At 39.9% G+C, this 17099-nt stretch overlaps 1 protein-coding gene across 1 annotated transcript in view; it reads left to right on the top strand.

Moving 5' to 3' along the window:
* The first annotated feature begins 7812 nt into the window (after positions 1-7812).
* NSFL1C (NSFL1 cofactor) overlaps positions 7813-17099 on the top strand; it is a 30036-nt gene continuing 20749 nt past the window's right edge. Inside the window, exons 1-3 of the mRNA XM_074292881.1 lie at positions 7813-7971; positions 9466-9563; positions 15311-15385. Coding sequence (XP_074148982.1) covers positions 7870-7971; positions 9466-9563; positions 15311-15385 — 275 coding nt within the window. The 5' untranslated portion in view covers positions 7813-7869. The remainder of the gene's footprint in view (positions 7972-9465; positions 9564-15310; positions 15386-17099) is intronic.

Below are 17099 nucleotides of genomic sequence, written 5' to 3'. Positions count from 1 at the left end.
GTGGTGACCAAGGAAGCTAAGTGTTGAAAGTGGATAGAGTACCAGGCATGCAGTCAGGAAGACATGAGTTCACACACTTACCTGGGTAAGTGTATTGTGGGCAAGTTGCTTAATGCTGTTTACCTTAATTTTCTTATCTCTAAAATGAGCTGGAGAAAGAAATGGAAAACCCTTAGAGTATCTTTGCCAAGAAAACACCAAATAATATCATGAAGAATTAAACCCAGTTGAAAAAATACTGAATAACAACTGACCAAGAAGGAATCTAGTGAGCTAATGGGAAAAGAACAGAAGCAAATGAGTAAGGTGGGACAAGATGGCCTGGGTGATTAGATAGCATGTAAAAAAGAAGCATCTTCTGGAACTAGATGGACCAGTTTATATTTCATCATCAACTCAAGGGCAAAGAGTGCCATAGATGAATGGATGAGTTTTCCCTAGAGACTTAAGGTCATAAAACTATAGGAATAGATTTCGAGAACTAAATAGGGACCTTAGAGTTCAATCCTCCATTCTATAGTTTGGAAGATCACAAAGGCAGTGCATAGAAAAGGTATACTTCCAGAAGAAGAAATGTATTATCCAACTGTTCCTTGACCCAGTACTCATTGTACTGTCATGGCTATTGATCATTGAATTTAGAGATGGAAAATACTTTATCCTTACTCAGGAAATAGGTAAGTTGGAGAGGCACTGAATTACTAAATGCAGAGCTGAGGGAAAGTAAAATTTTAAATGGGCAAAGGAAAAGATTCTAAGAAGCCAGGAGGAAAAAAAATATATATTTTATGTCTTGCTTGTTCAAACCTCTGGGGAGAAACCCAATAAGTCCCTAGATGTATCTGCAAGCTTCTCAGAAGCTTTTTTAAAATGCTCAAAATTATAGAAGACAAGGTCAGTTAGAGAAAGAAAAAATTTGAAGACACTGGAAAAACTATTAAGATACATTTTGAAAGAGAATTGAAAACTTACATACTATCCACAGGAGAAACAAAAGAGTTCAAAAATCCCATTGCAATGAAGAGGCTTCTTTGAACTTTTTAAAAATTCTGCTCTGAGGCAAAAGAACTCTAGGAAATGACTATGAACCACTACATAGAATTCCCACTCCCTCTAATTTTGTCCGCCTGCATTTTGGATTTCCTTCACAGGTTAATTGTATACTATTTCAAAGTCCGATTTTTTTTTTTGTAAAGCAAAACAACTGCTTGGACATGTATACATATGTTGTATTTAATTTATACTTTAACATATTTAACATATATTGGTCAACCTGCCATCTGGGCGGGGGGGAAGAAGGGGAAAAATTAGAACAAAAGGTTTGGCAATTGTCAATGTTGTAAAATTATCCATGCATATATCTGGTAAATAAAAACTACTAAAATTAAAAAAAAAAAAATCTGTTCATCCAAAAATCAAAGCAGAAAATCCTGGTCTTTCTATTGGAAATGTGGGCAAAAAAAATTGGGAGACATGAAATAACATTGTTCCAGATGATGAGCAATATCATGAAAAGAAGGCTGCTAATCTGAAGGGAAGATATGAAAAGATTATCACTGCCCCTGCTAGTAGGTAAAACAAAGAGGAGTTGTCAAAGCTGAGAAGGCCATGAAAAAGCAGAAAAAAAAAAAGAAAAAAAAAAAAGAAGGAAAATGAAGATGATGAGGAAGATGAAGAAAATGACAATGAATAAGTTAGTTCTAGAATAGTTTTTTTCTTTCTTATTTATAAAGCATTTAAACCCCCTGTATACAAATCACTCCTTTTAAAGAAAAAAAAAAATGAAATTTAAAGCTGGATAAGATGTGTTTTTTTAAATTGCACAATGTGTTTTTTAATAGCTAACACACTACTATCCTTAGAGAGCCTTGTCAAAGTTTTTTGTTGTTTTTTTTTTTTTTAATAGCCATTAGCCTTGTTTAGTATAAATGGGGGTAGAGGTAAATTTGCATATGGAAATTTAAAGAGATTCTTATTGGTTTTTAGCACAAATTTGTTTACATATGAGGATATAAGTAATTTTCATCAGCATAATGACTTAACATGTTCTATTAACAGAAGAATATAAATAGATTGCAAATGAAAACCACTGTAGCTATTTTGTTGGTATTATGAATGCTTCTAAATAATTCTATTTATTTTTAATTTAAATAAAATCTTATGATGCTATAGTCACTATATTCATTCATTTATATAAACATCATCAGGCATTTGTGAGAGTTGTTCAGTTTTTTAAAATTCTTCATAATCCCATTTGGGTATTCTTGATAGACACACTGAGTGGTTTGCTATGTTCTTGTCCAACTCATTTGATAAATGAGGAAACTGAGGTGAATAGGGCTAAGTCACCTGCCCAAGATCACACAACTAGTTAGGGTCTGAGGCCAGATTCGGACATCAGGCCTGGTGCTCTAGCCACTGCGCCACCTAGTGGCTCACTTAAGAGAGCCGTGAAAAATTCACAGCTTGGTAGGGGGAAATAAATCAAGCAAGCAGGCATTTATTAAGCATCTGCAGCACATCAAGCCCTGGGAATAGGGCCATAAAGTGCTGTGAGCTCAGAGTGAGCTGCCATGGTCATTGCTGGCTGGAGGCCCAGGTCAGGAAGGGATAAAAGTGGAAAATTAAGGAATTTTTTTTAGAATTCTTCATAACCTCATTTGGGTTATCTTGATAGAGACTCTGGGTTAAACCTCTGTAATGCCGGAGAAACAGAGACAAGCTAGAGATTAGAGAGTTTTTAATATTTTATTTGGATTTCTGAGAGGGAGAGATTTTCTGGGACCAAAAGATCCATTTTAGCCCCAGGGTGATATTTCAAAGCATTCAGCAGCAGCAGCAACAGCAGCAACAGCAGCAACAGCAGCAGCAGCAGCAGCGTTGAATGTGAGATTCCAATGGTTTTTATACACGTGGCTCTAAGAAATATGGGTAGACAAAGGCAGGGACAGAGTCAGAACACTGAGAGGGGGAATTTCCAAAAAGGAAAACTGGTTCTGACAGGTTGGAGGTAAGACCATAAATTCTGATAAACTGGGAGTAGTTAGAGACAGAAAGTCTGGAACTTAGAGATAGAGGATACCAATTAGGACATCTGGAGTTTTATCTTTTGGAATGTCAGATCTCTATGGCCCTAATTATCTCAGTTCTAATGGTCAGGAAGGGGGGTTGCAACCAGGGGGATTTAGGTACAACAATTCAAGGAACTGAGGCAGAACAATTTAAGGAAACTGAGCAGGACAATTAGGGAAACTGAGGCAGTACAATAAAAGGAAACTGTGGTACAACACTTTGAAGATAGGTAGGAATTCTACATATGGGCAGGATGAGAAGGGATTCTAGACATTGAAAGTGGGTAGAGAAGATAGCACTTAGCTAGAGGAAAAGCTTTGCTGACTGATTAAAGCAAAGATGATGCAAGACTCCCAGCACTGGTCCCTGAAACCTTTTTGTGTCTTGGGAGAATCAACAGGAAGGAGGGAGAGGCACTCTTTGGGAAAGGTGGAGCTAAGATGGGAGGCATCTCTAACTGTCTCTGTTTGTCTGTCTCTCCCTCTCAATCTCTGTCTCTGTTTCTTTTTCTCTTTTTTTCTCTCTCCATCTCTCTGTCTCTCTCCCCTAAATTCTCCTTAAATAAAGCCTCTATGTTTTCACCTATTCACCCAGACTCCTGAGGACCTCCTGCCCCACCCTCTACAGGACAGAGGTCCCTTGCCCTCTCCCTTGAAAAGTGACACTGGATATACAACTTCTGTATTAAACTCCTTTTAGAATCAAACCATCTCTTCCTCCTCTTCCCTCTCCTTTACCTCCCCAGCCTCCCCATCACTTCCCTCCTCCCAAATCTGCTCCTTCCTTCTTACTTTTTCCCTTCTCTTTTCCCCCTCCTCCTTTTCTGACACCCCCACCTCTCCTTCCTAAAGTATTTCTAGGACTTGTGAAGTGAGGACAGAATTATATCCCTGTGACAAGGCACATAAACATAATTAGAGAAAATGATGTAAGGTTATAGTGAAGCACAGCATTTGGAGGCAGATGATCTGCCCTCTTCTTAGGTGACCATGAACAAGTCATAAAATTTTCTTGAGTCTCAGTTTCCTTCACTATAGAGGATAATAATACTTATTCCACTTACCTGGAAAGAATATTAAAACTATTACCTGGATGATTTCAGAAAGGCCTGGAGAGACTTACATGAACTGCTGCTGAGTGAAATGAGCAGGACCAGATCATTATATACTTCAACAACAATACTATATGATGATCAATTCTGATAGACGAGGCCCTCTCCAACAATGAGATGAACCAAATCAATTCCAATAGAGCAGTAATGAACTGAACCAGCTACACCCAGCGAAAGAACTCTGGGAGATGACTATGAACCACTTCATAGAAACCCCAGTCCCTCTATTTTTGTCCACCTACATTTTTTATTTCCTTCACAGGCTAATTGTATACTATTTCAAAGTCCGATTCTTTTTGTACATCAAAATAACTACTTGGACATATTCGATTTAATTTATACTTTAACATATGTAACATGTATTTGGGCAACATCTGGGGGAGGGGGATGGGGAGAAGGAGAGGAAAAATTGGAACAAAAGGCTTGGCAATTGTCGATGCTGTAAAATTACCCATACATATATCTTGTAAATAACAAGCTATAATAAGAGTAAATAAATAAATAGACAAAGAAAAAAAAAAGACTATTACCTGGAAAAGGCTGTGTCATCAGTCAGTAAGTCAATAAACATTTGTTAAGTACCTACTATGTGCCAGACTTTGTGCTAAAGGATAGCTTAGTTAGTAACAGAGTCTCATATGAAAAAGTGTTCCAAATCACTATTGATCAGAGAAATGCAAATTAAGACAACTCTGAGATACCACTACACACCTGTCAAATTGGTGGAACAAATAATGATGAATGTTGGAGGGGCTGTGAGAAAACTGGGACACTGATGCATTGTTGGTGGAGTTGTGAATGAATCCAACCATTCTGGAGAGCAATCTGGAACTATGCTCAAAAAGTTATCAAAATGTGCAAACCCTCTGACCCAGCAGTGCTACTACTGGGCTTATATCCCAAGGAAATACTAAAGAAGAGAAAGGGACCTGTATGTGCCAAAATGTTTATGGCAGCCCTTTTCATAGTGACTAGAAACTGGAAACTGAGTGGATTCCCATAAATTGGAGAATGGCTGAATAAATTGTGGTATGTGAATGTTATGGAATATTATTGTTCTGTAAGAAATGACCAACAGGAGGAATGCAGAGAGGCTTGGAGAGACTTACATGAACTGACGCTGAGTGAAATGAGCAGAACCAGGAGATCATTATACACTTCAACAGCAATACTGCATGAGGATGTATTCTGATGGAAATGGATATATTCAACATAGAGAAGATCTAATCCAATTCCAATTGATCAATGATGGACAGAATCAGCTACACCCAGAGAAGAAACACTGGGAAATGAGTGCAAATTGTTTGCATTTTTGTTTTTCTTCCCAGGTTATCTTTACCTTCTGAATCTAATTCTTCCTGGGCAACAGCAAAAAAAAAAAAAAATTAATTTGGTTCTGTATACATCTATTGTATCTAGGATATACTATAACATATCTAACATGTATAAGACTGCCTGCCATCTAGGGGAGGAAGTGGAGGGAAGGAGGGGGAAAATTCGGAACAGAAGGGAGTGCAAGGGATAATGTTGTAAAAAAAAAAAAAAAAAATTTACCTATACACATGTACTGTCAAAAAAATGTTATAATTATAAAAATTAATTTAAAAAATAAAAAATATAAATAAATAAAAATAAAAAGGACATTTCATGAAAAAAAAAAAAAAGTTCTTTCATCTGAATGGTTAAAAAGTCCTTTACCTATTAGGAAATTGTTCCCTCTTAGTTGAAGGAAGATTCCTTTAACTTTTACCTACTCTTCCAAGCATTCAACAAACATGTATGGTATGCTGAGATCTTTGCTGATTACTGGAAGAAAATTAGATTAGACATTGATTAGAGGAAGATCAAGCAGATAGGGGCAGAGTAGAGAGAGGGCCAGACCTGAAGTCCAGACCACCTAATTTCAAATAAGGCCTCAGATACTAGCTGTGTGACCCTGGGCAGGTCACAAGAATTCTGAAATGACTGAACAATAAATAATAGCAATAACAAAAAATCTGATCAGTGTTCAAAAGGAGGAAAACAAACAGGAATGCAGATCACCATAATACACATGCCTTCTTGAATCTGTTGTCAAGCTCCAGCTAGCTGACCTTCCTAACATCGCTCACATACAGTCATGCTATCTTCTGACATACATATCCTTGTCATCTCATGCCTAAGCTATTAAAATGGCCTCCTTTTTTACCTCCTGTCTCAAATCTCTTTCCACTCAGCTATTAAAACAATCTTCCTAAATTGCAGATCTAACCATGTCACTCTCTTATTCAAAAAACTTATTTGAGACACTAAAAGTATCTCCCTGTTGTTACTATGATCAGAGATAAAATCTTGTTCAGCTTTTAAGGCCCTTCCCCTCTTGTCCTGTTCCTGCCTTTCCTGAGACCTCACTCCTCTCCGCAGATGAATGATGCATTAGCCGGCTCCGCGTTGAGGCATTTTCACCGGCTGAAATTTTCATTCATTCATTGGCATCTTCCATTTCCGAAGTCCCAGCTCTTCTGCTTCCTGGTTTCCTTCAGGTCTCAGCTAAGATTCCACCTTCTGCACCCCCCCCCCCCCCGGGGATTATGTCCTGTATGTATCTAGCAATATAGTTTTTGATTGTCTCTGTGGTTGTGAGTTCTAAAGACAAGGGCAAAATTGGCCTTTCTTTGTATTCCCATGTGGTTGGCAAAGTCCCAGGCAGATAGAAGGTGCTTAATAAATGCATGTTAACTTATAAAAACCTCATTACATGTGTGCAAAAGTTATAGTGGATGGAGTGGCTGTGTTTGGGCTAAAAGCGAGGATCAAAGGGAATCGGGATTTTGCTGGGAAGGACGGTAGGAAAGAAAACTCGAGGAGAAAGAATTTGGGTTGATTTTGGAAAACTACTTGGATGGAGTCTCAGAGGTTTCTAGAAGGGTGACGGGAACCCCACAGGAGGATAAATGGACATATCCCGTTCTGGAACGCTGGCAGGCTTAATTCTTGATTCTTTAAGCGCGCTGGCGGGAAGGCTCTGCTTTCCTCAGTGATTCTTGTACGTCCCTCGGGGGCGGGGGAGGAAGGGGTTCTCATTTTGAAATGGGGTGCTTTCACCTCGAATAACCAGACTGAAGAGCAAGGGTCAGCATTAACCTTGCCCTCACCTTCCCTGACTGGACTTTCGTGAGCACGAGTGGAGCACTATCCTGGAGCACTCCAGGGTCCCGTTTGAGGACTTCCCGAATCATGCATAGAGATATTTCTCACGAGGAGGAAAGTTAATAACGCGCGCCGTGTCTGAGCTGACAGTCTAGTCCAGTTGGCTCCTTTTATAGGTAGGGAAACTGAGTTGGGGGGGAGGGGTGCCCCACAGAGGCAGGAATGAGTATTACGCTCGAGCTCTCCAAAGTCGCTTCCAGTTCTGACAGCCTGTGATTCTGGGATGCTCCCCTAAATGGAGAGGGATGCAATAACCAACCTAGCTAGGTCATCAGTGGCCTGGAGAGTACCACGAGACTGAAGTTACTTCGAGAGACCCACCAGGGGGCGCAGTGAGGTCCGAGAGACCGCGGGCGTTTCCCACACGGAGGGCATTGTGTGGGACACCACGCGCGGCCCAGGGCGGGAGGGGGCGGGGCTGCGGCCGGAACGCCGCGGCGGGGGCGGGGGCAGCGCGGTGCCGGCCGGAGCGGTTTGGGCGGCGCACCGAGGGCAAGATGGCGGAGCGGCAGGAGGCGCTGAGGGAGTTCGTGGCGGTGACCGGGGCCGAGGAGGACCGGGCCCGCTTCTTCCTCGAGTCAGCCGGATGGGACCTGCAGGTAGCAGCGGGGCTGGCGCGAGCGGGCGAGCGGGCGGACGTGGGGCCGGGGCGGGCAGGAGAGGCCGCAGCGACCGAAGCGCAGAGTCATCGGGGGCTAGGGGAGGCCGGGCCGGACTGGGAGGAGGTGATGGGGCGGGGGCGGGGACCCTCGGCTCCGGTCCCAGGCCCCGCCCCCATCCTCGACCCTCACCCTCTACTGGGAGCCCCAGGCCGAGCCGGCTCCGGGACAGCGTCTCCCCGGGAGACGGCGGGACGCGCCTGCCTGTGGGAGTGCTTCTCTGGGCTTCGTCTACGTCTAGGGACGAGCAGGCCTGACCCAGCCCAGAGACACACACGTACACGCCCCGACAAGGCCACGGAGACGCGGGGTGCATATGTGTGCGTGCGTGTGTGCGACACGAGCCGTGCACGAGGGGCAGAGGCACCCGTCTGCACTGACATTGCAGGGACACACACATGGACACTCGGGCGGGCGCCCACCGCCCTCCGGCCCACGCAGATGCTGACACACCGCAGCGTCACTGACGCAAACACAAACACTGACAGGCAGGAAAGCCGAGTGACAGGCCCTCGGGACCCCGACTTCCTCCTGGAGAGATCCGGGCTGCTTGTACACTCGCGATGATAATCCCCATGACCGCAGCGCTGTTACGTTGGCCGGTCCTTTAGCCCCAACCACCCTCTGAAGGAGGTAGTGCAAATATTCTCTCCATTTTGCAGATAAGAAAACTGAGGCTGACAGTCTATGACCTGCCCAGGGCGCACATCTAGTAACATCTTCCGCCTGAGTCCAAGACCGCCTCAGCCCTGATGGCCACCCTCCCCTCAGCCATGCTAATTCACTCACCCTCTCCTCCCCACCCTCCTTCGCTTTCTCACCTTTTACCACAGCCCTTCAAAGAATTCATACTGATTTCCAGGGTAGCTTTTAGGGGCTGTCCGCGTTTACCCCACAGCCTCAGCCTAGGCTGGCTTAAGGAGCTCCACGTAGTTCAAGGTTTTAGTTCAAGGTTTCTTCAGCCTTCCCCCCCCCCCCCCTTTTCTTGGTGGCAATTCCCAATAAAGAGACACAAAATTTCCTCCAGGAGTAGTTAGTGGGGAAAGCTGGCCCAGTTTAAATACCCATTAAGACAGTTCTTAAATTGCCCTGAATTGAAATATTTTCCTCCCCACTTCGAATTTCGAACAACACTGTTTTAAGTTTGATCTGGCCCAGTCACTACTGTCTGTGTCCTCTGTATAATATGTCCTATCAATTGGAATCTGTGTTTGTGATGATAGATTGTCGCAGGTGGTTGGCACCTTAGAAGTCTGTTTAGGCTTTTACAGAAGAGAAAACTTAAAGCTGCTTCTTAGTCTCTTCAATAAATCTGTACCACCAGAATACGAATTATATTTCTCTCTGGTGTTTCTGACTTACACCCAAGTAAATGAAATGAAAACATCCGGTAAATGAAGGACTGTTTCTAAGGGGCCCGTGACTCTCTTTCAGATTGCCCTGGCCAGCTTTTATGAGGATGGAGGTGATGAAGACCTTGTTTCACTTTCCCAGCCAACACCCAGCTCAGTGTCCAGAGGCACAGCCCCCAGGTAAGTACCAGTTTCTGATCTTATCAATCCATACTGAATGAATTAGTTTTACAGGTCACTTATTGTGTTCCTGATAAAGTCTATGTTCCTCATCCTAGTATCAAAGACTCTATAACTTACAGTCATTTCCAACATTGCTTTCTTAGGCAAACTCTGTGCCCAGACAGACTCTGCTATTTCCCATTCTTTAATATGTCCTAAGTTTCTCCTTTGTTTCAAACTGTCTTCCTTTCCTAGGAGCCTATTATCACCATGAATTGTTCCCCTTCCTTCCTCCAAACATAAAGATTTTCACTGCTGCCCATTAAAATTTTATCCCTTCTTTAAGTCTTAATTCCCCTGACACTTCCTTCATGAAATCTTTGCTGTCTTCAGCATGCTGGTATGATCTTTACGTCTCACTTATGGATTTTAACTCTTTGTCTTATTTTATTTAGCCTTTTAAACTATAACTCTAAAGAGAAAGAATGTGTTTTGCCAATCTCTTTTCTTTGGCATCTGCCCCTAGAACCTGTCAGAGCTTTGTAAATATTCCAGGCACTCAATAAAGACTCTTAATTATATAATTCAGTTAATGCTCTTAAAAGTATGGGTTGGAGCTGCATTATTAGAAACACCTCTATGGTATGGTTTGTAGATCTCCCTAAAGCCAGGAAGTTCAAACTGTGTCTCAAATAGTAGTGATATGATTAAGTCACTTATGATTTCTCAGCTTTAGTTTCTCATCTGTAAAATGGTAATAATAATAGTACCTACTTCACTGAAGTTTTTGTGACAATCAAATGGAATAAGGTAGAAAACTCTTCCAAAGCCTCACAATGCTATATAAATGATAGCTAATAACTGTTATAGGCTTTTAAAAGTTTTGTCATTTTATCTGTATTGGAATCAGTGAATAAGGGCAGAAAAATCTACAAGTTTTTCTTGAAGTTAATTAAGGAAAAACCCTCATCTACACAGGATTTTTCAAATTCCACATTTCTTTTAAATGCATTTATGACTGTGAATGAGGAAATGTTTAAGTACTCAGTTTCTGCTATCATAAAAAATAAAAGTGAATAAATTCTCTATCAGAGGAAATGTTACAGCAGAGACTGGAGTACAACCTGGTAACATGCTTACATTGGGGATTTCTGCACGCAGGGAATCATTTCTAAGGATGTCTTTGTATTTAGAGCTTCCCTGAAGTATGGTGCCTTTGCTTGGGATCAGTCCTAGGGTTTCTGGGATCAAGTTAAAATGAACAAGATTCCTTGAAGGGAGAAAAAAAAGTCTCAAAGAACACCATTTGTAGGCTGAAAATCATGTGTGTAGAAAGAAGGAGCTTCAGACATTCCTCTGAATGAGGAGAACTGGATTTTTGAAATAATTATGTGTATGAGCTTTCAAATGTTTTGAAATCACTAGTCAGCAATACTACTTTTGCCTATATCTATTCTCTTTTGATCTGATCCCCAAAGAATGATTTTGTGAAATACCTGTGGACTTCCTGATAGAAAGGAAAGAAAGGAATAAGCATTTGTATAGTACTATGTGTCTAAGTGCTTTTACAAATATTATCTCATTTGATCCTCTCAACAACTTGGAAAGTTAAGTGCTTTTATTATCCCTATTTTACCCTCATTGAGGAAACTGAGGCAGACAGGTTAAGTAACTTCTCTCCTGGGTCACACAGCCACTCTAAGGATAGTTTTGAACTCAAGTCTTGCTGATATTAGGCCTAGCACTTTATCCACTGTTCCACCAGTAAGAAAGTATTTTTAGTAGCTGTTTTGAAGAACAGATTAGCCAGATTCTGCTATGACTTCATTCACTTCTACTCACTACGGTTTATTTTGTACAGAAAATATATTTTTATTATCTGTCCTCTCTTCCCATGTATGTCTCTCTTTCCTTTCTTTCTCTCCTCTACTTCCCCCCAGACACACTTGCATACATGCATGCACACACACCCACACAATTTCTGCCTCTGGACATTTGCATTTCTTATTGCCAATTTTACCTCGCAGAAAGGAAAATTTATACTCTCTTACTGTCCTTCACTTCTGCCTCCTGAAGGTCTGAAATGTTCAATTCAGGACACATTTTCTTAAAGCACTAATATGTAGGAAATACTGTGCTGAGTAGGTGCTGGGTATAAAAGATGACCCAATAGCAATCTTCCCAAAGCTTATAGTTTCCTACTAGGGAAAAAAACAAAATTAGCATGATAAAAGAAAGTGTCATGAGAACCTGAAGAAGGTAAAAGATCACTTTCTTTAGGATTCAAGATTAGTCAAGATGTAAAGAGATAATCATTAAACCTTGAAAGAGGGGAGGGTCTCTAAAATACAGATGGAAATATTGAATTCTGTACCACTTTTAGAGAACAGTGTGAACAGAGGCAGAAAAATGGGAAAATGGAAAGTTGTCTAGTTTGACTAGAACACAAAGTACATGAAAGGGAGTAGGATGAGATAAGGCTGATGTTGCAGTAATCGTTTCCTGACATTGTTCTTTTTTCTAAGGTGCCCAGGATATTAGAATCAAAGCCTTAGTCCATCACAACTAATAACCTCAAATATAGTCTGGGTTGGAAATTTCATAAAATCTGAATTCAAATCTAGGAATTCAGATCATCCTTGCAAGTAGGGATCATTTCATTCTTTGTACTTATATCCCCAACACCCAGCTTAGTAATTGACATATAGATAATTAATGAATTTAGTTAAATTAACTAAGCCTTCTGGTTCTTCAGTATCTTTCAGTCTTCATCATTCCTGGCCCCCATCCTCTTTATACTCTCATCTCTGGGTTTTCATGACTGATCTGTCTTGGTTCTCCTATGTGGCTATTCCTTCTCTGTCTCTGTTCCTGGATCTTCCTTTAGGTGTTGCCAGAGTCTCTTGAGGTTCTGTTCTATTCTTTTCTTCCTCTATACATACATAGAATTAAGAGTCATCTGCATAGCAATGTGATGATTGTTTCTGCTGGAATGACTGAGCTCAAGTGAAGGAGTGTAAAAGAAGAAAAGAGCTTTAGCAGATATCCACATTTAGAGGTAGTAGGAGGTTAATGAAATAGAAGAACCTGGAGAGAGCAGTGATACCAACCCAAGGTAAGAGATAATCCCCAAATGGTTAGAGTATCAGAAGTTGTAGAAAAATGAACATGAAAGACCTTTGGATTTAGCAATTAGGAGGTCATTGATGACTTTTGAGAGAAGCCTTTGAGTATAGTACTTAAGGGTTGCAAGCCTAGATTACAAGAGACTCAAGAATGAAAGGTGATAAAGTGTATGAAACAAATGGAGACCTCTCATTCTTTCTAGTTTCACAATGACTGGGATAAAAGACAATATAGATTGATAATATGAGAGGATAGTAGCATTAGGGGAGAAGGAATGAGTAGTCAGTTTGAAGACTGGTTTTCTATTTATTTTAATAGATATTGTTTTAAGCCTCTTACTTTAAAAAAAAAAAAAAATTGACCTGAGGGATGGACTTAGGGACAGAGACCATTGGCCAAAGTAAGTGACTCAGAAAGAATTTGGATAACTTTAACATCACAGACACAAGATTTGTTCAGTTTTTTGAAGGGAGCTTGAATTTGAAATCTAACAAAACTTTCTTAATCATGAAATAAATTAGTGAAATTTTATCGCTCATGAAAAGTCATAGAATCATCATTATTGAAATCATTGGAATTGTCTTGGATGCAAGGTCTAGGGAACTCAGCCAGCCTTGGCAGGGAATCGACTTGCTGATTCAGTCCATCATTGTCCTCTTATTTTTAGAGGATGGAACCTCAGAGATTTCTTTCACCCAATTGTACAAATTGTGCATGTTTGGTCTTTTCCTCCCTCTTCCCTCCAATTCAGCTTGAGATTTCTTTTTAGTGAAACAGTTCCTTCTTTTGCATCTATCCTCATTGTTCTGTGTGGTTTGTTTGTTTTTGTTTGTTTGTTTGTTTTTCCCTTTTCCTATGTTGCAGTGAATCTGATTTTTTTTCTTTATTCCAAAATACCAAGGAAAGGTAATCTATCTGTAACTTGGCCATCTGAAAAACTCAGAATAATATTTGAGGACAGATTTATACTAGGAAAACTGCACCAGAATTATGGAAAGTGAATTAACTTTCTTTTGACTAGTCTAATTTAGTTTTACATATATTAATAGTGGTATTGTGGAGTATTTTTTTTTTAACATACTAGTAAATAATTCCAGCCCATTAAAAGTAAATTATTTACATTGTATATACCCAGCTTCTGTAAGAGCTTAAATGAAGGTATTTTTTAAAAAATATACTAGTAAATAATTCCAGCCCATTAAAAGTAAATTATTTGCCTTGTATATACCCATCTTCTGTGAGAGCTTAAATTAAGAGTGCCTATTTAAAAGAGATAATAATATTGCTTCCCAAATTAGCACTTCTTCGTTGTTTCTCTCTCATGTCCCTTGAGGAGAAAAATATACCATTGTTTTGAACAAGATAGGGATGGAAACCAGCTTTTTATTGATAAAGACAAGTCTCAAGTGAGGTAATTCCCTTTCTTCATTTTAGCTCAGCACCTTTAATGCAAATTATAGTTTTTTGAGAGTTGCCTGGAGCAGTGTTCTATCAAACTCAGATAGAAATGGGGACCATATGCAAAGATCCTATGGGTCACATTTTGACTTAGAAAAACACCTATGGGGCAGCTAGGTGGCACAGTAGATAGAGCATGAGTCCTGAAGTCAGGAGAACCTGAGTTCAAATCTAGGTTCAGACCTAATACTTCCTAGCTGTTTGACCCTAAGCAAATCACTTAACCTCAGATGCCTCAGTAAAGAAAGAAAGAAAGAAAAACACCTATTAACATTATCTATGTTTTATTGTACTTTTATTTATTTTGTTAAGTAATATATTTTAATCTGGTATGGGTTGGCAGTGTTGTAGGCTTGCATATGTCTGACAGCTCTGGCGAGAACTTAAAGGTTAAGTAAGTTGCTCATTGTCACAGCCAGTATATTGGGGATGAAATTTGAACCTGTGTCTTCCTGACTTCAAGGCCAGCCATAGCACATTGTCTTTTTGAGCTAACCCTAGATGTTAATAATGCATGGATACATAACACAAAAGTATTTCGGATAGCTCCATTGTATCTCTCAACTAGAGGAAACATGTTATAATACAAAGAGCACTGGATTGGAAGTCAGATCCTGGATTTGAGTCCCATCCCCTTTTTACTTACAAGCTGTGTAATCCTGGGGAAGTCATTTTAGTACTTCTGAGCCTCATCTGGGAAGTGAGGATAATAATTTTTGAACTACCTGATTCATAGAGTTATAAAGAAAGTGCTTTGCAAATGTGATTAGTTGCTGTTGTTATCTTTAGTAATATTAATTTAAAATAAAAAGTCTCTAGAACACAAGATTACTTTCATGTGTGTGCTATGGAACTCTTTCACAGTCTGGTTAAGCTTTTGGACCTTTTATTAGAAGATTTTTAAACAAAATATTTAGAAAAAAAATTACATATCCCAAATTAAGAATCCACACCCTAAGGGGAGCTAGGTGGCATAATGGATAGAGTAGCAGCCCTCGAGTGAGTTCAAATCCAAACTCAGATACTAGCTGTGTGATCCTGGGGCAAGTCTCAGTTAACCCCTATTGCACCCTTCTCACCACCACCCCCCCCAAAAAAAAAAACCCTAGCACCTGCTCTAGAAGTAGGAAGTTGGTATCTTTTGGTGCAGAAAATCACTTTATCTCTTTTTGATTCTCCAGTGACAACAGGGTGACATCATTCAGAGACCTTGTTCATGCTCAAGAAGAAGATGATGATGATGAAGAGGGTCAACGGTGAGTGAGTCCTTATTAAAATATGCTGTCAGTCCTTTGAAACTACGTTTGACAATCATTGAGATTATGAGAACTACAGTTAATATGGTTCCATTGACACATTCATAAAGTAATCCAGTTAATATAATTCGTTAGATAACCCTTCTCAATCCGTATTCCCCATAAGCTCCTTTGCCAAAAAAAATTCTTTATTGCTTTCACATTGGTCACAATCTCCTGTTTCTCGAGATTCTGAAATAATTTTATAAGGAATTCTATAACCTAGTAAGCAAAACTTCTTTAATAGAAGAATAACAACTTACTTAATGTTATTTATTGGTTCAGAGGGGACAGTTCTGAAGAAACGGTGCTGAAGCAGAAAAGAAAGGAGAAATAGAAGAAAGGAATAGTTTAGTTAACATCCTGAATCACAGGATTTAGTTGGGGGAAGAAGGGGAGTAATGAGGGGGAAATTAGTCTCTGCAGTACAATAAGCTGAGACTTTATTTAACAAATTATTCTTATACTTAAATATAGCAGTGAGTTAATCATATTACCTTTCATATACTTTGGTATGCTTATTTATTCAGTAAACACCAAACTACGAGAAGAAAACATTCTCTTACACTGGGGAAAATACAAAATATCTTTTAGGGAAATATTCTAGCTCCATGGTTATTCCTTAATTGAAAAATATGATGAAAAGTCATAACTTTAGATTTGGAAGAGACTTTAGATTCTACCCTCAATTTTACAAGTGAAGAAATTGAGATCTGAGAAGGTAGAAAGATGTTAAATGTCTTGGCCATGGTTATACAGGTAGCAAATGAAAGATTCACTTTGTGGTCTACAAGTTCACTGGAGAATCATAACCTTAGGAGTAGGTGGGATCTTAGGGACTTATGACCAACTTGTTCAACCTTCTTCCTTTTAGAAATTAGAAAACTGGAGTCCAAAGAGGAGGGAAAGGTTCTTTTCTGAGATCAGATACTGAATTACTGGTAGTGTTGGGACTAAAATCTTGACTCTTGATGCCTGCCTCTAGATTCTTTCCCTTTATACTAGTTACAAAATCTGTTTTAGAATCTAATTATTACATGATGGGATTGCAAAAAAAAATTGGATATTGAGACAGAAGGCTTCTGTTTCTTACCTTTACTGTTGTACTTCATTAATACTTTGAGGACCTTGAGCAAGTCATATAATGTGGCTAGAGAGCCACAGTTTGCTCAGCTATCAATTGAAGGGATTTGAACTAGATTACCTCTAAGGTGGTCTTATCAACCTTTGATCGCTCCAGACTAGATCTGCTGTCTTATTGGTGGAGTAAATTTGCTGGGGATAACAGCTTGTAAGAAGTCAGTTTAGCACTTCCTCTGCAGCTCCTCCTGTTAGAAAGTTGCCCTTGGAAGAAGTGAGAGATCCAGTGAATTTCCTAGGGCCATATATCTCAGAAGTGAGACTTGAACTAATCTGTATCAGAAGGGTCTCAGCTTGTCTGAGGCCAACTCTGTTATTCCATGACTCCACTTAAGCAGTCATAGATTTTAGGTTAACAAGTGAGCATTTATTCAAGGACTTTGAACTCTCTGAGTGAAAGTACATTGATTGTCAGTACCTACTTTTCATTCCCCTTGTCCATTTACACACAGTGTGCCTTCCTCAATCCATGACTCCTCCTCTCCCCCATCCCCCAAGACATTTCAGTACTCTGATCCTGACATCTGCCTTGTAG

This window comes from Sminthopsis crassicaudata, chromosome 2 (genome assembly GCF_048593235.1).
Source record: "Sminthopsis crassicaudata isolate SCR6 chromosome 2, ASM4859323v1, whole genome shotgun sequence".
NCBI classification, from domain to species: domain Eukaryota; kingdom Metazoa; phylum Chordata; class Mammalia; order Dasyuromorphia; family Dasyuridae; genus Sminthopsis; species Sminthopsis crassicaudata.
Note: the sequence above shows the minus strand (reverse complement) of the source record. Positions and strands in the feature narration are given on the sequence as shown.